Below are 22,321 nucleotides of genomic sequence, written 5' to 3' on the forward strand. Positions count from 1 at the left end.
AGAATGTGGGGTTTCAAAGATCTTTTCCCGTGTCTGAGAGGTCCTCCTGGCTGGTTTTTTTAAACTTTGGTTTCCTGGTCTCTGTTGTGATGGTCTCCTTGTTGAGAATCACCCAGTTAGGCGTTTATTGATCTGTGTAACTTTGGGAAATGTCGATCTCATCTCCTACCTGAGCAGTTCTCTTTCCACAAGGGCCAACATTGATGTTGAAATCGAGCATTGCCTGAGCTCTGCGAGTGCAGCTTTCTCCCAATTGAAGGGCAGAGTGTTTGAGGACCGGGACATTCGCAGGGAAACCCAAATTTGCTGTGGTACTACCAACCTGACTGTCTGCTTGTGAAACACAGACCACTTATCAACGCCGTCTCCAACTCCTCGAAAGATTCCATCAACGGGGTCTTGAAAAAGTTTGGGAAGACACAGGAGAACTAATGCCAGAGTACTAGAAGAAGCAAAGATTGCCAGTGTCGAAGTGACAATTCTTCAACATCAACTTCTTGAATCCTGACAAGACAAAAGTATTATTTTGGGGGGACAGGGGGTGGGTGGGGGTGAGTGAGGGACTCCCTGGTCCTGAATGGGACAACTGTGCCCCTAAAGGACAAGGTGTGCAGCCTAGGGGTGATCTTGGACCCAAGGAGGTGCAGGTCCATTCTGTGTCCAGGGCAGCTCCATCTGGGACAGAGGATGAGACCCTCCCTGCCCAGAGCGGTGCATGCTCTGGTTATCTCCCGCTTGGACTGCTGCCACATGCTCTATGTGGGGCTACCTTTGAAGGTGACCCGGAAACTGCAACTAATCCAGAATGCAGCGACTGGGAGCAGCCACCAAGACCACATAACACCAGTCTTGAAAGACTTAGGGATGTTTCCAGGCCCAATTCAAAGCGTATTAAGAGGATTCCAGCAAGGCTGAAACTTGCTGTTTTAAGGTAAAGGGACGGTATCCGCAGTATACAAAATACTACTCCAAAATCCCACAAACCCCCAAGACGCAATCAAAAAACAATGGGAGAATGACATAAGCTATGAGATTAACCCCACTCAATGGACCAGAATGTGGTCTAACCCCCCCCCCCCCCTTTAAATCCATATCAATGAAAAGAAAAGAACTCACTCTGAAACTCACCTACAGGTGGTACCTAACACCAAGAAAACTAGCGCTAATACACCCAGGAACCTCACCAAAATGCTGGAGAGGGTGCACCTCCACAGGCACATACCTCCACATGTGGTGGGAGTGCCCCAAAATCCAACTATTCTGGACAACAGCCACACGAGAAATATGTAAAATAACTAAGCAAGTATTAGACATCACCCCAGAATTGGCCCTACTAAACATCTTCGAAGACAATAATGCCCATTTACACCACAAAGAACTCATAACCCACCTACTTTCAGCAGCCAGAAACACCATAACCAGACACTGGAGAGACCTGTCAGGAGTAAGCATGGAACAATGGTACCAAGTAGTATGGGAAACAGCCCTACTAGAAAAATTAACCAATAAACTGAAACTGACACGGGGACAAACAGAAGAAGACGCCTTTACGTATGGCTCCCCTTTATCACATACACAGCCCAACAAGACAATGACAAAAATCCACCAACAGCATACAAATCAATATGGCTAACCTGATCCAAAACACCCGCCCACCTCACTCACACACGAAAACAAAGACCACCACAGCCAATCACAAACAAACAACCACACCCTAGGCCAACCCCAACCTCTCTCACCACCAAAGGAACACAAGTGAACAGCAGAGAACCGGCACGAGTAACGCTGACACGAAACCCATTAAGCAAAATAGAAACATCGCCACCCACCCCCACCCCCACCCACCTTCCCCCCTCCACCCCTTTCCCCCCCACTAATGTCTCAACAAATGAAACTGATTTGTAAAAATGTTACATGGAAAAAATACGAGAGACATTACACATACTTCTGTAAAACAAGAAAATCTTTAATAATAATAATAAATTAACTTACTGTTTTTAAAAAAGGGATTTTATTATTGTCAAAAGGAAACCTTCCTCTGCGGGTCAATGTGAAGAGGATGCCAGTGAGGTTGAACCTTTCTGTAAAATAAAGTCTTACTGGGGACGCAGGTGGCGCTGTGGGTTAAAGCCTCAGCACCTAGGACTTGCCGATCGAAAGGTCGGCGGTTCGAATCCCTGCGGCGGGGTGCGCTCCCGCTGCTCGGTCCCAGCGCCTGCCAACCTAGCAGTTCGAAAGCACCTCCGGGTGCAAGTAGATAAATAGGGACCGCTTACCAGCGGGAAGGTAAACGGCGTTTCCGTGTGCGGCTCTGGCTCGCCAGAGCAGCGATGTCACGCTGGCCACGTGACCCGGAAGTGTCTCCGGACAGCGCTGGCCCCTGGCCTCTTAAGTGAGATGGGCGCACAACCCCAGAGTCTGTCAAGACTGGCCCGTACGGGCAGGGGTACCTTTACCTTTACCTTTACTGAGACCATAAAACACCAGTCCTGAGAGACCTGCATTGGCTCCCAGGATGTTTCCAAGCACAATTCAAAGTGTTGGTGCTGACCTTGAAAGCCCTCTACGGCCTTGGCCCAGTAGACCTGAAGGAGTGCCTCCACCCCAGACGCCAGGGTCCCTCTCCGGCAAGAAGCGAAGTTACAGGGAACCAGGCAGCGGGCCTTCTTGGTAGTGGCACCTTCCCTGTGGAGCGCCATCCTGTCAGATGTTAAAGGAATAAACAACTGTATGACATTTAGAAGACATCTGAAGGCAGCCCTGCTTAGGGAAGCTGAATGACTTGTTTTAATGTATTTTTAATCTATGTCGGAAGCCCCCCAGAGTGGAGATGCCTGTCCAATACCATGTTCTGAGCTGCAGATGCTTTTCCCGTTTGCCATGCACCAACCATGTGCTTCGTTGTCTCCTTCCCCGCCGCCTTTGCCCTAAATATATTATTATTATTATTATTATTATTATTATTATTATTATTACTACTACTACTACTACTACTACTATTATTACTACTATTATTATTACTACTATTATTACTATTATTATTATTATTATTATTACAGGGCCTACCAGCTACACGGTGGGCACCATGTCGGAGCGCTTTGACTGCCACTATTGCCGGGACAACTTGCACGGGAAGAAGTATGTGCAGAAGGAAGGCCGCCACTGCTGCATCAAGTGCTTCGAGAAGTTCTGTGCAAACACCTGTGCTGAGTGCAAGAAGCCCATCGGGGCCGATTCCAAGGTGTTTATTTTAACAGTTTGCTTGTTTACTGAATGGATATTTCCATCCCACGCTCCCTGCCCCAAGAAATGTGGGGATGTTCAGGGAGGCAGGAGAGGACCCATTGTTTAATAGAGGCATAGGCAAACTTGGCCCTCCAGCTGTTTTGGGACTACAACTCCCATGATCCTTAGCTAGGATTCCCCTGTGTGAGTGCCTGAGGGCCCCACTCCTGCTACTCACCACCTGGCCCAGGGCAGGGCCTGACAGGCCTCATAAGGACAGTTGCTGCTGCTGCTGCTGCTGCTGCTGCTGGCCAGGAAGACTCGGAGCAGTGCAGTGTTCTTTTTAAAATGTTTTAAAATTCTATTATTTCCCTTTTGAATTTTTTTTTTGTGGGGGGTGGGGGTGGGATGGATGTTTGGTTGGGTTTGGGAATTTGTTTTGATTTTGATGTGTTTGTAATTTTTACAGTTTTTTGTTTGTATTGTTTTATTGTGTTTTGTTTTAAAGGTTTTATTTTGTACTTAAGGGCTGCCGGGAAGTGGGTCCCAGCCAACAGATTGGCTGGGGCAGGTTCCACAGGGCGGGTATGCAGTGGGACAACCGATCTCGGTGATCATGGGTAGGGGGAGTAGTTACGCTAAGACCAGACCATGTCATTACTGAGGAGGCAGGCTTAGTCGTTATTTGAGGACTATCCCTGCCTCCAGGTCTGGTCTTGTCCGGACAGATACTGGAATCAGCAAGGGATACCCACATGATCTGAAGGTGCTGCTGTGCAATGCCAGGTCAATGATCCATAAGAAGAGTTTGGATTTGATATCCCGCCTTTCACTCCCCTTCAGGAGTCTCAAAGCGGCTCACATTCTCCTTTCCCTTCCTCCCCCACAACAAACACTCTGTGAGGTGAGTGGGGCTGAGAGACTTCAAAGAAGTGTGACTGGCCCAAGGTCACCCAGCAGCTGCATGTGGAGGAGCAGAGTTCCGAACCCGGTTCCCCAGATTACGAGACTACCGCTCTCAACCACTACACCACACTGGCTCTCCACTGTCATCATAAGACCACTGTCATCCATGACTTGATCATGGATGGAGGACTTGACCTGGTCTGTGTAAAAGAGACTTGGTTGGATGATGCAGATGGGCCTGTCCTTGCCGCTGCTTGTCCACCAGGTTTCTCTTACACGCAGCAACCCAGGCCTTGTGGGCAGGGAGGGGGGGTTGCAGTGATTTTTAGGAAGTCACTAGTTTGCACCAGGCATCCTATTGGGAAGACCCAGTTCTCTGAGTGCATGTTCTGGAAGTTGGGCAATAGGGGCAGTACAGGATTCCTTTTGGTGTACCGACCTCCCCACTGCACCAAGGATTCCCTGCCCGAGCTGCTTCAGGTCGTGGTGGATGTTCTCCTGGAGACACCTGGTTTGGTTGTCCTAGGGGATTTTAACATCCATGCCAACAGGACCTTACAAGGGGCCGCTTGGGACTTCATGGAAAGCATGGCCTCCATGGGACTGTCCCTGAATAAGTCTGGCCCAACCCATAGCCGCGGACATGCCTTGGTGTTCACCTCTATGGATGTTGGTGATCTGACACTAAGTAAAAGTGAAACGAAAGAAGTGCCATGGTCAGATCACTTCCTGGTGCAACTGGACTTCTCCGCGACCCTTCCCCTCTGCAGGGAGGTGGGACCGATTCGGATGGTCCGCCCCCGCCACTTAATGGATCCAAATGGTTTCCAGAGAGTGGTAGGGGATGTTTTATCCCATGTTGATGGCCTTTCAGCTGATTCCCTGGTGGCCCGCCGGAATGCGGAGTTAACCAGGGCTATTGACTATTTGGCTCCGAAGTGCCCTTTCTGATTGCATGGAGCCCAACAGCCCCATGGTTTTCCACGGACCTGAGGGCAATGAAACAATCACTGAGACGGCTAGAGTGCTGGCGGCGGATAACTCATTCTGAATCTGACCGGACACGGGTTAGAGCTCAGTGTCGAGCCTACCAAGTGGCGGTAGGACGGCAAAGAAGAATTTCTTCACCGCCTCTATTGCATCTGCAGAAAACAACAGCAGGAGACTCTTTCAGGGCACAATTCAAAGTCTCAGTGCTTACCTTGAAAGCCTTTAACGGCCTCAGCCCAATAGACCTGAAGGAGCATCTCCACCCCGGACACCGGGGTCCCTCTTCTGAGGGCCTTCTGGCGGTTCCCTCCATGTGAGAAGCGAGGTTACAGGGATCCAGGCAGAGGGCCTTCTCAGTAGTGGCACCCGCCCTGTGGAATGCCCTCCCATCAGATGTCAAGGAAATAACTCACTTTTAAAGGACATCTGAAGGCAGCCCTGTTTAGGGAAGCTGTTAATGTTTAATAGGTTATTGTATTTTAGTGTTTTGTTGGAAACCTCCCAGAGTGGCTGGGGAAGCCCAGCCAGATGGGCAAAGTATAAATAATTTATTATTATTATTATTATTATTATTATTATTATTACTACTACTACTACTACTACTAGCAGGAGCAGTGGTCAGGGATGATGGGAACTGTAGTCCCAAAACAGCACACATGAAGAACTTTAAACAAATCCTTATTTCCTGATGAATAGCCTTTGGATTCTGGACACATGGTCAGCAGACCCTGGGCACCTTCCACTGGACATTCAATGGAATGGCTTTCGCCCCACCATCAAGCTAACAAGGAACCAATCTATGCAATAAATGCATTGTCTGGACACTACTATAAAAAGACAGGATGGGCGCATAGACACCACCTGAGGCCAGAAACCAAACAACTGGCAAACATATCTACATGCTTCTGGCCACCACCCCAAACATACCAAACAATCCATTGTGTATAGCCAGGCTCTGTTCCAACTCTACAGACAGGGATGCTCCCCTAAGAGATCTGCAGCAAACCTTTTTGGAACTAAAATATCCGCCTGATGGAAAAAATAAAAAAGGTATCTGAAGAAGTGTGCCTGCACACGAAAGCTTCTACCCAGGACAAACTGAGTTGGCCTCTAAGGTGCTAATTTTCTAATTTATTTCGACTATGCCAGAAATATATATTTTTACATATTTATTTTTTCATTATGAATTATGTTTATGATTATCTTTTATCAGTGGCGTAGCGTGGGGGGTGCAGGGGGGGCCGGCCGCACCGGGCGCAACATCTGGGGGTTAGGGTTAGGGATAGGGTTAGGGGGCGCAAATCCAGGGTTAGGGGGCGCAAATTACTTGCCTTGCCCCGGCTGCTGACAACCCACGCTACGCCACTGTCTTTTATATATTTCTTCCTAACTTGCGCTAGCAAGTCCCTTTGCCAAGCAGAGTGCACCCCCCTTCTGAACGCATAGCGGTTGGCTCAAGACTAGCTTCTCACTCGCCATCTACCGGTAGATCCCCGGCCGATCCTGGTAGATCGCTGGATTCTTATCGTGTACAAAAAGTTACGGGGGGGGGGCTTAAAAAATCTCTGTGCAATCCCCCCCCGCAAAAAAGCTCAACAACTTTGGGCAATATACCCACCCCACGCATGCTCCCCTTCCCTCCAATGACAACGGGTAGATCACTGCCAGTTTTTTTTATACTGGGAGTAGATCACAGTCTCTTGGGAATTGGGACATGCCTGAATATGACACGGCCTCCTTGTGACTGTTATCCCCCCCCCCCATAAAGAGAGATGGAAAAAATTGGACCGGGAACTGCCGGATAAGAACCAATAGATGGCAGCATTGGAAAGCCTTGCTAAAAAAAAACATGAACATGCAAAACTTACCTGGCCGGTTTCTCTAGTTACAAGCTCTTGCCTTTAAAAGGGAAACAGTGAAAATCATCGAGTAGAGGAGGGGAAACGTGCAGAGAAATTGGAACAGAAGCTCAATAAGCTAAGGCTGTCAGATAGATAGATAGATAGATAGATAGATAGATAGGTGGTTGATAGATTAAATAGATAGATGATAGATAGATAGATTGATCAGGACCAGGGAGTCCCCCCCCCACCTGTCCCCCCCACAACACTTCGGTGTTGTCAGGATTCAACCTCAATTCTGCTGCCTTCCCCTCCTCCCTCCCTCCAGGAGCTGCATTTCAAGAACCGCTACTGGCACGAGAACTGCTTCCGCTGCTTCAAGTGCTCCACGTCTCTGGTCAACGAGCCCTTCATGCTGAAGGAGCACAACAAAGTGTGGTGCAACAAGTGCACCATGGATCAGGCCCCCCACTGCAAGGGCTGCCAGAAGCCCATCGTGGCAGGTAGGACTTCCCTCAGCTGCCTTGCACCCCTTTGCTTCTTGCCCCACTTGACTAGGGAGCCTTGTCATGGGGCGGCCAGCAGGCTTATGGAACATTTATTTTACCAAAATATTTCGTAACACAAATACATTTTTAATGTTGCGCACAAAACCAGAGCTGTCTTGCGCATACACGTTGCCAGGGTGCAAAGACCCGTTCAGCGCCATAATAATAATAATAATAATAATAATAATAATAATAATTTATTATTTATACCCCACCCATCTGGCTGAGTTTCCCCAGCTACTCCGGGCGGCTCCCAATTGAGTGTTAAAAACAATACAGCATTAAATATTGAAAACTTCTCTAAACAGGGCTGCCTTCAGATGTCTTCTAAAAGTCAGATAGCTACTTATTGCCTTGACATCTGCTGGGAGGGCGTTCCACAGGGTGGGCACCACCACCAAGGCGGCCCTCTGCCTGGATCCTTGTAACCTCACTTCTCGCAGGGAGGGAACCGCCAAAAGGATCTTGGGAGAGGGACCCCAGTGTCCGGGGTGGAGGTGCTCCTTCAGGGATACTGGGCTTTCAAGGTCAGCATCTACCCTTTGAATTGTGCCTGGAAATGTCCCAGGAGGAATGTAGGTCTTTCAGGACCGGAGTTATGTGGTCTTGGCAGCTGCTCCCAGTCCCCAGTCTGGCTGCCGCATTTTGGATTAGTTGTAGTCACCTTCAAAGGTAGCCCCATGTAGAGCGCATTGCAGTAGTCCAAGCGGGAGATAACTAGAACATGCACCACTCTTGCAAGACAGTCTGTGGGCAGGGAGGGTCTCAGCCTGCGTACCAAATGGAGCTGATAAACAGCTGCCCTGGACACAGAATTGACCTGTGCCTCCATGGACAGCTGTGACTCCAAAATGACTTCCAGGCTGCGCGCCTGGTCCTTCAGGGGCAGAGTTACCCCATTCAGGACCAGGGAGTCCCCCACACCCACCCGCTCCCTGTCCCCCCAAAACAGTACTTCTGTCTTGTCAGGATTCAACCTCAATCTGTTAGCCACCATCCATCCTCCAACCTCCTCCAGACACTCACACAGGACCTTCACTGCCTTCACTGGTTCTGATTTGAAAGAGAGGTTGTATCTCTGCATACTGATGAACACCCAGCCCAAACCCCCTGATGATCTCTCCCAGCGGCTGCATATAGATATTGAAAAGCATGGGGGAGAGGACGGAACCCTGAGGCACCCCACAAGTGAGAGCTCAGGGGTCTGAACACTCATCCACCGCCACGTTCTGGACAAAATATACTTTAGCCCTTCACATATGCGCCGCCCGGGTGCAAAGACAAGCCCAGTGCCCCCCAAATTTAGTTAATTTTGCACGCATGGTGCCACGGAGAATGACAAGTGCCGCTGTTGATTTGGACAGGCGCCGATATTGTGAATGAGAAGCGCCGCTGCGGGCGCACCACATCTTTGGTAAATGAGCGCACAAAATTGAAAGTCCTCGAGTGAAACAGTGGGTCTACATTTTGGGAATACCTAGGTATAGATGTCTATTTTTTCCTAGCTCTGGCATAGGCAAACTTGGCCCACCAGATGTTTGGGGAGTACAACTCCCATCCTCCCTGACTACTGGTCCTGTTAGCTAGGGATGATGGGAGTTGTAGTCCCAAAACAGCTGGAGGGCTGAGTTTGCCAGTGCCTGTTCTAGCTTGATCAAAATTACCACATTTCCCCGTGTATAAGACTAGGTTTCCTCCTCCTTAAAAATAATGTCAAAAATGAGATGGCGTCTTATACTAGGATCCATCTACCCCACCCCACCCCGTTTTCTTCAATCTGAGTCCCCCCCCAAATAGGGGACATCTTATGCATGGGGCCGTCTTATAGATGGGGAAATATGGTATTTATTTTTTCATAACAGGTAGAGGCAGCTCTTAACAAATCCAAACTGCAAGAACCATATAAATAATCAAAACCAGAAATCAGGTAGCTATTGTGGAAATGGGTATTGTGATGGGACAATGAGCTACTTGTGCGTAAAAGGGTTAGTCCCTCGGAGTTTGCTTAACGTAGCAAAGCTCTGCCTTGAGCGGAGCCCTTGGACATGGCTCCGTCAGTCACTGGTAGAATCCGACAGTGGGCACTTGCGGAAACGTTTCCAGCATAAAAGCTGCTTGACGGAAACGCGTCTCCTAGATTCCCTGCGTGACAGCTTCCGGCGAGGGGTGGGGGTCGCTAAAGGGGGCCTTGATACCTCCTCACTGTTCTCACTGGAAGTGTCCCAGAGCCTCCCCTCCGACTTCCTGTCCCTTGAAGCTCCTGCTCCCCCCCTACTGGTTCCCTCTTCTGCTGCTGAGTCTCTTCTATCCTCCTGGAGCCCTTCCACCACCTGTTCTTCCGATGGCAGTTTCCTGACATCCACCTCCCCTCCAGGCCCCCCTCCACCCCCTCCCGCCTCCTCTTCTACAGGCGGTGAGGCTGGAAAGCCTTGGAAGGAACTCTCCTCGTCCTCAGAGGATTCAAACACTTCTAGCCACTGCCTTCCATTTCCTTCCCTGTCTTCCTCTTCTTCGTCGGAGTATGCCGCCTCCTCACTCCCTGACTCTGGGAACCCTTCAAACACCCCTTCCTCATCAGTGGTTCTGAAGTATTCCCTCCTAAATCGCTCCACCGGCTGCGGTTTTCTTGGGAAACGCTGATGGAACGTTTCTATCAAAACCTCGTCGTGGACTTCTTCCGCCGGCACCCACGTGTTTTCTGACTCTTCCTCCCCCTCCCATTCGCCAAGTATTCCACCCGATTCCCCTTCCACCTGGAATCAATGATTCCTGCCACTTCCATGTTGCGTTCTCTCTCTTCAATGACAGGTGTTTGGGTGACCCCCCTCTCACGTTCCCCCCACTCCCGTCCCTCTCGGTACGGTGACAGTAATGATCTGTGAAATACTGGGTGCAATTTCATGTGACTGGGCAATCTGAGTTTGAATGCTACTGGGTTCACCTGTTGTATGACCTCAAAGGGTCCCAACCGTTTGGGTCTCAATTTCTTACACCCTCCCTTAAACGGCAGTCCTTGGGGATAGCCACACCCGGTTTCCCACCCTTATGGTTTCACCTTCCCTCCTATTTCTGTCTGCTTGTTTCTTATATGCTTCTTTGGCTTTCTCCAAGTTGAGTTGGAGCTGACGGTGGATCGCTTCCATCTCTTCAACAAAATGTTCCGCCGCCGGTACACTCCACCTCTCCCCTCCTTCTCCTGGAAATGCCCGAGGATGACACCCATAATTTGCCAGAAAGGGACTCATCCCTGTGGACACGTTCTCCGCGTTGTTGTAGGCAAATTCTGCCAGAGGTAACTTGTCTACCCAATCAGTTTCTCTGTCTTTTACATAACACCTCAGATATTGTTGCAAAACCCCGTTTGCCCTTTCTGCTTGCCCATTTGTTTCTGGGTGCCTGGCGGTGGAAAAACTTACCTCCACATGCAACAAGCTCATTAGCTTCCTCCAGAACCTGGAAGTAAATTGTTTCCCTCTGTCGCTCAAAACCCTCAAGGGGGCGCCATGCAACCTGAAAATATGCTTTACAAACAACCTTGCGGTTTCTTCCGCTGTGACTGCATGTGAACAAGCTATAAAATGGCACATCTTAGTTAGTAGATCTACTACCACCATGACCGCGGTTTTCCCTTTGGATTTCGGTAGATCGGTCATGAAATCTATGGATACCATCTCCCATGGCCTTTCTGGGGTGGGTAAGGGTTCTAATAACCCTGCTGGCGCCAACCTCTCTCCCTTTGCTCTTTGGCGCTTGTTGCATCCCCGGACATACTCCCGCACGTCTTCCCTCACCTTGGGCCACCAAAACTCCCTGGTAACCAACCACATGGTCTTGTGCTGTCCAAAGTGCCCCACCGTGGGGCTGTCATGCAACTGTTTGAGCACCCGCCCTCTTAGTTCCCCATCTGGTATGTAGAGTGCCCCTTTGTAATATAGTTTTCCGTTCTTTTCCTCAAAACCCCCTGTGTTCTCACCTGTCTCCCTGAGTTCCCTAAGCTTTTCTTGGGCATATTCATCGTTCTCAGTACCCTCTACCAGTTCTCTTTGCCCCACCAATGCCGCCCCACAAACCCAGTGGTCCTCAGAGATGATATGTCTTTCTTCCGCTGCTCCTTCCCCCTCTAAGTACTCAGGTTTTCTCGAGAGAGCGTCCGCTCTGACATTCTCTGCCCCCGGCACGTAGCGAATTTCAAAATTGAACTTGGAGAACTCTTGCGCCCATCTTACTTGTCTCTGGTTCAGTACTCGGGCTGTCCTCCAGTATTCTAGATTTTTGTGGTCTGTCCGCACTTGAACCTTGTGTTGCGCCCCGATCAACAGGTGTCGCCATCTCTTGAACGCTTCATGGATGGCGAGTAATTCCCTGTCGTACACGGTATAGTTCCTCTCGGATTTGTTCAACTTCCTCGAGAAGAAGGCACACGGTCTCCATTCTGACGTATCCTGCCCGGCTGGAGGAGTACGGCGCCCACCGCTCTGTCAGACGCGTCGGTTTCCACTCTCATCGGCTGCTGCAGATCCATGTGTAAGAGTTGTTCTTCCGAAGCAAACGCCCTCTTTAAACTTTCGAATGCTCGCTGCGCTTCTTCCGTCCAGACAAATTTCTTCTTACTGCTGAGACAATCCGTGATGGGGGCCGTTAAGTGGGCAAAGTTCTTGAACTTCCGATAGAAGTTTCCGAACCCCAAAAACCTTTGCACATCTTTCTTAGTTTTCGGTGGTCTCCATTCCAGTACCGCTTGCACCTTGCTAGGATCCATGGCCAGCCCCTTGTCTGACAACCGGTACCCTAGGAATTCCACCTCTCTGGTGTGAAACTGACACTTCTCCAGTTTCACCCACAGCTGGTTTTCTTGCAGTTTGCTCAGTACCTCTCGTACATCTCGCACATGCTGCTCTTCATCCTCTGAGTACACCAGTACATCATCTAAGAACGCAGCGCAGTTCTTGTAAAGCAATGGTCCTAGGACGTGATTCATGAATGATTGAAAAACGGCCGACCCCCCCTGGAGGCCAAAAGGCATAACGCAGTACTCAAAGGCCCCCAAGGGGGTGAACATAGTGGTTTTCCACTCATCTCCCTTTCTCATACGTATCAGGTTATACGCCCCCCTCAGGTCCAGCTTGGTAAAAATTTTCCCTTTTCTCACCCGGGTCAGAATGTCATTGATTCTGGGCATGGGGAAAGTCACGGGTTCGGACACTGCGTTCAGGGCCCGGAAGTCCACAACCAATCTTGGTTTATCTGTATTTTTTTTGTCCACAAAGAACACTGGGCTACCCCCCACCGCTCGTGACTCTCTGATGAACCCACGCTTGAGGTTTTTGTCAATAAACTCCCTTAACTCCTGCATCTCCCTGTCTGACATTGCATACACCTTGCCCACTGGCAATTGTGCTCCTGGGAGTAAGTTGATTTGGCAGTCAAAGGGTCTGTGCGGGGGTAGTTTATTTGCTTCCCTTTCGCTGAAGACGTTGGCCAAATCTGCATATTGTCGTGGTACCCTACCTTGATCTGTTGCTTCTATCTTTGCTAACGTGGCCTGGGTACCTACTTGGCCCCCCTTTTCCGTGCAGTGTCCCATAGAATGCGCTGACCCAAAGGAAACCACTCTCTGATGCCATCCCACAAGCGGATCATGCAGCGCTAGCCAGCTCACCCCCAAAATGATGGGCGCTCCTCCCAAAGTGGCTATATTAAACGCTATCAGTTCCGTGTGTCTTGCCACCCTCATTGTCATGGGGACAGTCTGCTGGTTAACTTCTCCTCCCAACAGCGCCCTCCCATCAATCGTGGTCACCTGCAGAGGATTTTTTAAAGGGATGGTTTGTATCTGGTGTGCTGCTGCAAACTCCTTACTCATAAAGTTGCAGAAGCTGCCTGAGTCTAATAGCGCCTTAACCTTTAGAGGGTGTCCGTTTGCCAGTTCTAACAACACCTCTATTACTAGCGCTGGTCTTGGTGGTTCCGGCGTGGACACATTCACTGATCCTTGGCCTGGCTGCTGTGCCCCGATGGTTCCAGCCAGGCGTTGGCTTTTACTCCGCCTCCTCCCCAACAGCTCCCGCCATTCCTTGCCATTCCTTTCTTTGCGGACAAACCCTGGCAAAGTGACCTGGCTGTTGGCAGAGAAAACATTTCTTGGCGCCTTTCCCCTCCTTCCGCCCTTCGCTGGGGTTTGAAACTGCGCGCGCGCGCGCTGTTCCGATTTCCATCGGCTCTGCTGGCTGGGAAGGCTGCTCTGGAATCTCTGGAATGCGGAAATCCCTCCAACACTCCTCTTTCCCTTCCCGCTTCTCCAGGGCTCTGGCCTCCTGGCGTGCTCCTATGGCCAGCTCGGATTTAGTCAGATGGTCCATAGACCATCTTTCCCTGGGCGCCCGGGAAAGTTCATCTTTTACTGCCGAAGATAATCCTTCTTTGAACAGCATTTGTATCGGTTCCGCAGACAAATCCCAACTTAATTTATGGATCAACATGGTGAACTCAGTCCAGTACTCACGGACAGATCGGTTCCCTTGCTTACACGCCATTAACTGTCTGCGCGCCACTCCCTGCTCAATCTCACTGGAGAACATCAGATCCATGGCGCGAAAAAACTTCCTTGTGTCCTTTAGGACCTCATTATTGGCTGCCATCAGGGGTCTCACCCAGTCTCTCGCCCCATTTTCTAGATGGCCAATCACAAACGCCACCCTCGATTCCTCATCAGGAAAATCATCAAACTGCAGATTAAGGGCATATTGCATTTCTGTCCTAAAGGCTTGATAGTTCCTGGGATCACCCCCAAATTTCTGCACCAGTCCCGGCACCTTCCTTGAGACTTGGGTGGCTTTTCCCTTCTCTGCATCGTGAGCCCTCCTCTCCTCAAGCCTAGCCGTTTGCAGGGCTAACTGAACCTCCAACATCCTGTACCTTTCTTCCAGGCTTGGAATGGCTGCAGCTGCTCCCCCTTCTCCGGCTCCGGTTGGATTGCTCATGATGCCTCTCCTTGCACAAGCGCTTTCAGGGACTGTCGGATTGCTGTGATGGGACAATGAGCTACTTGTGCGTAAAAGGGTTAGTCCCTTGGAGTTTGCTTAACGTAGCAAAGCTCTGCCTTGAGCGGAGCCCTTGGACATGGCTCCGTCAGTCACTGGTAGAATCCAACAGTGGGCGCTTGCGGAAACGTTTCCAGCATAAAAGCTGCTTGACGGAAACGCGTCTCCTAGATTCCCTGCGTGACAGCTTCCGGCGAGGGGTGGGGGTCGCTAAAGGGGGCCTTGATACCTCCTCACTGTTCTCACTGGAAGTGTCCCAGAGCCTCCCCTCCGACTTCCTGTCCCTTGAAGCTCCTGCTCCCCCCCTACTGGTTCCCTCTTCTGCTGCTGAGTCTCTTCTATCCTCCTGGAGCCCTTCCACCACCTGTTCTTCCGATGGCAGTTTCCTGACATCCATTATTCATTGTCTGTTGGAATACAGGAGTTTTCAGCTAGTATTTAAAAGTGGAAACAGAGGGTTGCCACTGAATCTCTGGTAGCAGAATATTCTGCAATAATGGTTCGGTTTCCTTTTCATTGTCAAACAAACATTCAGACATCATTGCTTGTTGAAAGTGGAGTTGCAAACTGTTTCCCGGCTTTCTGGTTGACATGGGATTTTTGACCTGGAAGAGCACGCATGCTTTTTGCCAGCCCCACCCCACTATAATCCATGCATTATAGTCCAGGAGATTAATTATTATTATTCTTTATTTTCATCTTTATTTCATTTCATTGTATTGCAGAATCTAGTGTCAATTATGACATTGATAAAAATCCCCGTTTCCTCTCTCATTCTGTTTCTGTGACTTCCCTCTGCCACATGGCAGCCTTTCATACATTTTGAACTTGTCATTGTGTGTGTGTGTGTGTGTGTGTGTGATAATAAATAACAAGATGAAAAAATCTTTAATAATTCCAGTGGCACCTTAAAGATCAACTAAATATAAGCTTTCAAGGTATGAGGTTTTGTGTGTAATACACTCTCCGTCTGATACTCTGACAACACGACATCCTTTAATACATTTTGAACTTGTCATTGTGTGTGTATCTGAAGAAGTGTGCATACATGCAAAAGCTTATACCTAAAACTACTCAGTTGGTCTCTAAGGTGCTGCTTTTTATTCTTTTGGAAGAATTCTTTGATAGACTTTTTCAAAGACTCATATCACTTTTTGGAAGACTTGATTCTTTTAAGGAAGTTTTTAGATTTTTAAGAAAAGTCTTTTGAACTATCTTTTTAAAGAATGGTTTTGGTATATTTTGACGATGGCAGACCAACATGCCTACCTACTTGAATCTGTTAGAAATATGGGCAGTTCATAAAAAAAACCTTTTTCTTAAAATGCCTGTTCCAAAGGTCTTATCTTACTACACTAGGGGTTATATAGTTATCTCTGAAATTTCATGCAAATCAGTTAATATCTTGACCCTGCTCTGCTGAATTGACATTTCAGCCTTCACAACATAAGAAAATGGCCAAGTAAACAGCTATTTTCATGGAGGAGGGTCAAGATATTAACTGATATGCATGAAATTTCAGCTATAGCTATATAATCTCTAGTGTAGTAAGATAAGAACTTGGGAGCAGGCATTTTCAAAATAGAGTTTTTTTATAAACCGTCCTACTGAACACCCAATGCTTTTCAGTGGAGCAGGGTCAAGATATTAACTGATATGCATAAAATTTCAGATATATCTATATAATTCCTAGTGTAGTAAGACCAGACTTTTTTATGAATCACCCTAATATATATTAGTTACTTTGGCCCCCAGGACAATCTGACAATAATTTTCCCACTCCTTTACGAAGTTAGCCCATGCATATCAATCCATTTGTTTTGGATCAATGTTTGGTCATTCTTCCAAACTAGTTCCGTTCCTTCTGAAGTTTCGGTTCCAATGGAAATCTCATGGTTGCGATCATTTTAGCCAACTCTATGAATTCACATAATTTGTTTAGCCAACTTGATGAGTTCACACAATTTGTTTAACCAATCTTCTACTGAGGGGATGTTGTCCCCTTTCCAATTTTAGAGTCCAAGAGATTTAGACCACTGTGTTTCATCACTGCGAGAGGTGAGGTTACAGGGAACCAGGCAGAGAGCCTTCTTGGTGGACTTCCGGTTTAGCGCCTCCGGCAATGGCGGAGCTCCTCCGATCGGGAGGAACTTGCTCCGTGGAAAGCAGGGTCTGAACCGCCACGGCAAAGGCGGAGACCCTTGGAAATCACAGGCGGAAGAGCCTGTGAACTTGGGATTTGGCTGGCACCTTTTGCGCCCCCCTTACTCACGGGGAGACCCGGTATCGGGAATCCGGAGCGACGTGGGGTGAGTGGCGCGGTGCTTTGAATCGACCGCTTCTTTCACGGAGTGAAGCCGCATTGCTGCTGTCGGAGAGCGCTGACTTTTTCCTGTGGACAATTGGATTTTAAACAACAACCCGTGAGTAGAACAGAAAAATTGGATTTCTAAATACCTTAATTCGGCATCGAACGGGGAAGGCTCAAAACAGGAAATCCGCCTCCCCTTTTTGTAAATAGACTGAAGCAAAGTATTCGTAAGCTAAGGTTTTGGAAAGCTTCATGTAAAGGATCAAACTTCCATTGATTGAAACTATTAAACCCCCCTTGAAAGCAGGGGAAGAGGGGGAAAATTTTGACCAAGCATGCCTGCAGGAGAGAGTGGAAAACTAAATTACCACGTCTCTGAACCTGGGAATGGGCTGCAAAAAGGAAAAAAAAAAGGAAAAAGTCCATTGACGGTGAACAGTACATATTTGACAGCTAGCTATAAGAGAAAGATACTGTTTCCATTGTCCGCTTCTGTGTTTTAAAAGAAGAAAAGGTAACTGAAAATTGATACTATTTTTCACCTTTGGAACTGTGTTGGAAAGGACTGAGTTGTTGAAACTGTTACAAGAGAGGAGCGGAGGCATCCAGCTGTAAGATAAGGACTGTGAGAAACCAGAGTTTGACCTTGAACATCCCAAGAATGTCGGTTAGGGAAGGTTTAGTGTCTGCATTTTATAAGACAAACTATTTGCTGGAAAAGCTTCATAAACAGATAGATGCTATGGCTACTAAAATTGTCATCTTGGGATCAAAAGTGGGAATTAACACAGAAGTTGTCAAGGATCCGGTACAGGATTCTATAATGACTGAACAAATCGTTAAAAAGGAGAAGGAGAAAGTTGCTGTGGTCGAACTAAAGTAATACAAGGGGGAGCCTTAACCTTACAGATGAAAATTGAGGATTACAAATTGAGGCCCTTTATGATTGAAACTAGAAAAAGCCAGATCTTAAAGATTGGAGCCTGGCCTGGTCTGGAAAAGGAAAGTTGGAGAGATTCCCCAATGCAGGGATCAATTGACTTTTGGGATATGGATTTGGGTCAGGAGGAGATTGGAGCTTTTGGGGCCTTTGGTTTTGGAGGAATTTGGAAACAAGATTTGGAATGCTTTATGGATCCTAGCTTTAACTATGGAAAGCTGGCTGTCCTGTTAAGAAGGAATAAAGGCATTGTTGGGATGGAGCTCCTCCGAGATCTGCTTTTTAGCACTAAAGATTATGAACAAAATCGGCAGAAGGGACGTGAAGAAGAGTTAAGAGCCTTGGATATAAGATCTCCAGGTTGATGGACTGCCTGGAGTTGACAGAAGGGACGGCAGAGGCCGAGACCAGGGAGAGGAGACGGTGGAAGAAGTTTGGGAATTTAAAGTTTATATTTGGAAATTTTGTAAAAATTTAATGAGGGAGAGAAAAATAGTGGAATGAAATTTCTATGACCCTAGTGGAAATGTCTTAAGAGTTTAAGTTCAAATAGATATATTCATTTTAAGGAGCAGTTACAGATAGGTAGCCGTGTTGGTCTGCCATAGTCAAAACAAAATAAAAAAATTCCTTCCAGTAGCACCTTAAAGACCAACTAAGTTAGTTCTTGGTATGAGCTTTCGTGTGCATGCACACTTCTTCAGATACACATTTTATATACATTTTTATATACATTTATATACATATACATTTTAAGGAGAAATAAGATTAAAAAAGAAAGAGCAAAAACGGATCAATTGGTGAAAGAAGAGAATGTAAAATTATAGTGTAATAAGATAGATTATAAGGATAAAATAAAGAGGGAAAGGATTTGCTGAAATATTTAAATGAATTAGAATACAAAAAAGGGAGGTGGGAGGAGGTCAAGGAAACAAGCAAATGAAAGATATATTATGTGAAGGTTTGATGTGTTTTTTGCTTTTGCTTTTTCTTTTTTCTTGATTTTTTTTGTTATTTGTATGGTATTCTTTTTTTCTAATGTGATACACTGTTTTGTGTTTTGTTTTTTGTTTAAATTGGTGTTTTTCTGTTTTTTTCTGTTTTATCTGCAACCTTTAAAACCTAAATATTTTTTTTAAAAAAGAGAGAGCCTTCTTGGTGGTGGCGCCCACCCTTCAGATATCAAGGAAATAATCAACTATCCTACTTTTAAAAGACATCTGAAGGCAGCCCTGTTGAGGGAAAATTTTTAATGTTTGATGCTGTATTGCAGGGATGTCCAACTCTCAAGAGATTGCGATCTACTCCCAGTATAAAAAAACTGGCAGTGATCTACCCCCTTTTTTTGGGGGGGGGGGTTCAGTTCAAAGTTGTTCCTATCCCTAACCCCTATCTCTAACTCCTATTTCTAGCCCCTATCCTTAACCCCTATTCCTATCCCTAACCCCTATCCCTAATCTTGCATTTTTAATAATTGATTGGGAGCCACCCAGAGTGGCTGGGGAAACCCATCCGTATGGGTGGGCTATAAGTAATAATTATTATTATTATTATTATTATTATTATTATTATTATTATTATTATTATTATTATAGCTTTCAGCTTGCCATTCGTGAATCACAATTTTCTCAGTGCCACAAATTGCATCAATCTGGCAGCGAGTGCCATCTCTTTCCCTCCCTCTTTGCAGGCGACCAGAATGTGGAATACAAGAAGACTGTCTGGCACAAGGAGTGTTTCACCTGCAGCCAGTGCAAGCAAGTGATTGGCACCGCCAGCTTCTTCCCCAAGGACGATGAGATTTATTGCACCTCCTGCCATGAGCAGAAATTTGCCAAGACCTGTGTGAAGTGCAAGCAGGTAAGTTGTGCCGACCCACCCTCCCCCAGCTTACCTGGATCCCATTTGGATCCCGGCTTTCCCCCAAAGGGCTCGGAGCTGCGCTCATTATCAGTTTCCTCCGCCAGTTCGGAAGGTGCGCCAAAAGGCACTTATGCCAACCAATGCACCCACTCTTCTTTCACCACAGCCTCTCTTGGTGCAGTTCTTAACGGAGGACATATGGTGGAGATAAGGTCAGGGTCAAGGGTCTCCTGGAAGGTTCAGTCCAGTCCAAGGCGGCGATGGGGTTGCAGCACTCATAGGGGTTAAAGATAGGGATAGGGATAGCAGTCATGTCCAACAGGTAAATCATGATCTACCAGTAGATCACTGGACATCTGTGGTAGATCACCGGCTCTCCCTAAAGAAGCTCAACAAGGTCAACATCTTTGCCCTGCACCCCCAAAAAGGGGTAGATCACTGCCAGTTTTTAACTGTGAGTGGGTCGCAGTCTCTTGGGAGTTGGCCACCTTAGGTATAGGGGTTAGGGATGTCTAAAGTCCGTTTTGGGGGCCTAATCTGGCCCACCAGTGGATTTAATCTGGCCCCCGTGGCAGTATAGGTCCTGGGGTAAAATCCTAAAAAAAGCTCAGCAACTTAAATCCTAAAAAAAGCTTAACAACTCCGGTTGGCCCTCTGGCCCTTTTGATTTAAATCACTCATCATTAAGGCTTGATTAAAAACTTTTTCCCAGAAAGGTTCAACCTTGCTGGCATCCTCCTAATATTGACAACCAGAGGAAGGTTTCATTTTTGGAATCATAAATTCTCAGAAGAGTTTTTACAGTTAAATAAAATATGACTGATTTGGTTCTACTATGAGAAATACATTGACAGATAATGATGAAATTATAGTGAGGTTTCATAAGTTAACTGCTTCTATTTGGACAACTTTTCTGCTGTATTTGATTGGAAGGAGAAAAAAACATTTCCTTCATAACAATTCAAACCATTTATTTCACTAAAACAGTAACGTGACAGCATATGGATCCACGTTTGTTAACTGATGTTGTCAGAGCTGCCTCTAGGTCCCAGCTCACAGAGGACCAACGCTAGGCTGTAGTAATGTACAAAAGTCTTTATTGAAGTTCAGTTTCCATTTCAAAGCCACAGCGTGCAGCCCTACGTCTTAAACCCTAGATCGGCGAAGTCCCGTCTGAGTCTCCTCCCCTATGACACCAGTTTAAGATCCTAGCCCTGCTCCACCTTTTACGCTGCTCTCTCCTCCTCTGGGTCCTCCTGCCCGCTGGGGCATTGCCCTTTCTGGACTCTTCCGACGCTGAGTCGCTTAGCTCCTCCCCCTCCCTCCGGCGGGCTTTAAGACCCGGTTCCCAATCCTCATTCTCTGCTGTCCCGCGCTCCTGTACATTTGAACTTGCCTCTCGCGCCAGCCCAGTGACCTTTCTCCTAACCGTTACACTACTTCGGTCACTGCTTCCCTCTTCCGGGACACTGGCCGGATCTGACCTCTCCTCCGTTGTCCGACTTTCTGATGGAGGCGTGGTCAGCCCTGCCTTATCATCTTCTCTCCCTGGTGGGGAATGCACTGGCCCCGATCCTTGGGACTCTTCCCCCCCACTCTGCTCTGGTGGGGAAGCTGGTCCTGATTTCCAGCTACTGCTCTGGGAGTCCCTGCTGCCCCCTTGCTCCTGGGGCGTTCCCCTTGGGAACCCCCTACCCCTGGCCACTGGCGCCCCCTTCTGTGAATCTTCCGATTCGCTGGAGAGGCTCATGGAATCCCTCGGTCCACTGTCCTCTTCTCCTACGCTCCCCTCGGATTCTTCCCCTTCGCTCTCCATCTCCTCTCTTCCCTGTGCCTCTGCTCCTGAGCCCCTGACAGATGTGCTTAAACTTTTTTTCTTTTTTAAACCCAACAGAGTTTTAGCACTTAAAAACAAATCCTTATTTCCTGACAAATAGCCTTTGGACTATAATGTAATTTCAATAGAAAACCTTTAGAAAGATTTTTCTTTCCAAAGCATTTCATTTTAAAAATCCAGATTTGAATAATTAAAAAAAATCCCATTTAAATCAAAATAAAGAGTTTGTGGGTTTTTTAAAGTCATAATTGAAAAAATCAGAATAATAATTCATAAAGAAAACAGTTTATAAGAAGCAAACAAGGAGGCCATGTACAGGATAAAGGAAGTCTTTTATTCTGACGTTTTATGTTATGTTTATTTTATGTTATGTTCATGTCTAATGGTGGTGGATTTGTTGATTTGAGTTGTGGTGGATTTATGTTGTACAATGTACAGTGGTACCTTGGTTTACAATCATAATCCGTTCCAGAGGTCCGTCTGTAAACCAAAACAGGTTGGAACTTGAGGCACGCTTTTGCCAATGGTGCCTCCCTCCCCAAATTGTTCGTTATCCCCCCCCCAAAAAAGGGGGGGAAGGGCTGTAATGCAAAAAAAGGTTGCAATCCAGGATAAGCACTTCCGGGTTTGATATGTTTGTAATCCAGAACGTCTGCAAACCAAGACGTCTGCAAACCAAGGTACCACCGTAAATAAAATTTAAATTAAATTAATTTTTTTAATACAAATGGTCGTCAAATTAATTCAAATGAACCCCCCCATCCAAATATATATATATATTTTAAAAAATCATTGTCCACCCTGCTTTAAACAGAAGAGA

The 22,321-nt window shown here is 47.2% G+C and overlaps 1 protein-coding gene across 3 annotated transcripts in view; it reads left to right on the plus strand.

The window, feature by feature from the left end:
• FHL1 (four and a half LIM domains 1) overlaps positions 1-22,321 on the plus strand; it is a 65,446-nt gene that overhangs the window by 38,530 nt on the left and 4,595 nt on the right. For all 3 annotated transcript variants that reach the window (XM_079962909.1, XM_079962910.1, XM_079962908.1), the window contains exons 2-4: positions 3,060-3,241; positions 7,291-7,465; positions 19,492-19,661. In XM_079962909.1, coding sequence (XP_079819035.1) covers positions 3,086-3,241; positions 7,291-7,465; positions 19,492-19,661 — 501 coding nt within the window. In that variant the 5' untranslated portion in view covers positions 3,060-3,085. The remainder of the gene's footprint in view (positions 1-3,059; positions 3,242-7,290; positions 7,466-19,491; positions 19,662-22,321) is intronic.

Source organism: Podarcis cretensis, assembly GCF_951804945.1.
Source record: "Podarcis cretensis genome assembly, chromosome: Z".
NCBI lineage: Eukaryota > Metazoa > Chordata > Lepidosauria > Squamata > Lacertidae > Podarcis > Podarcis cretensis.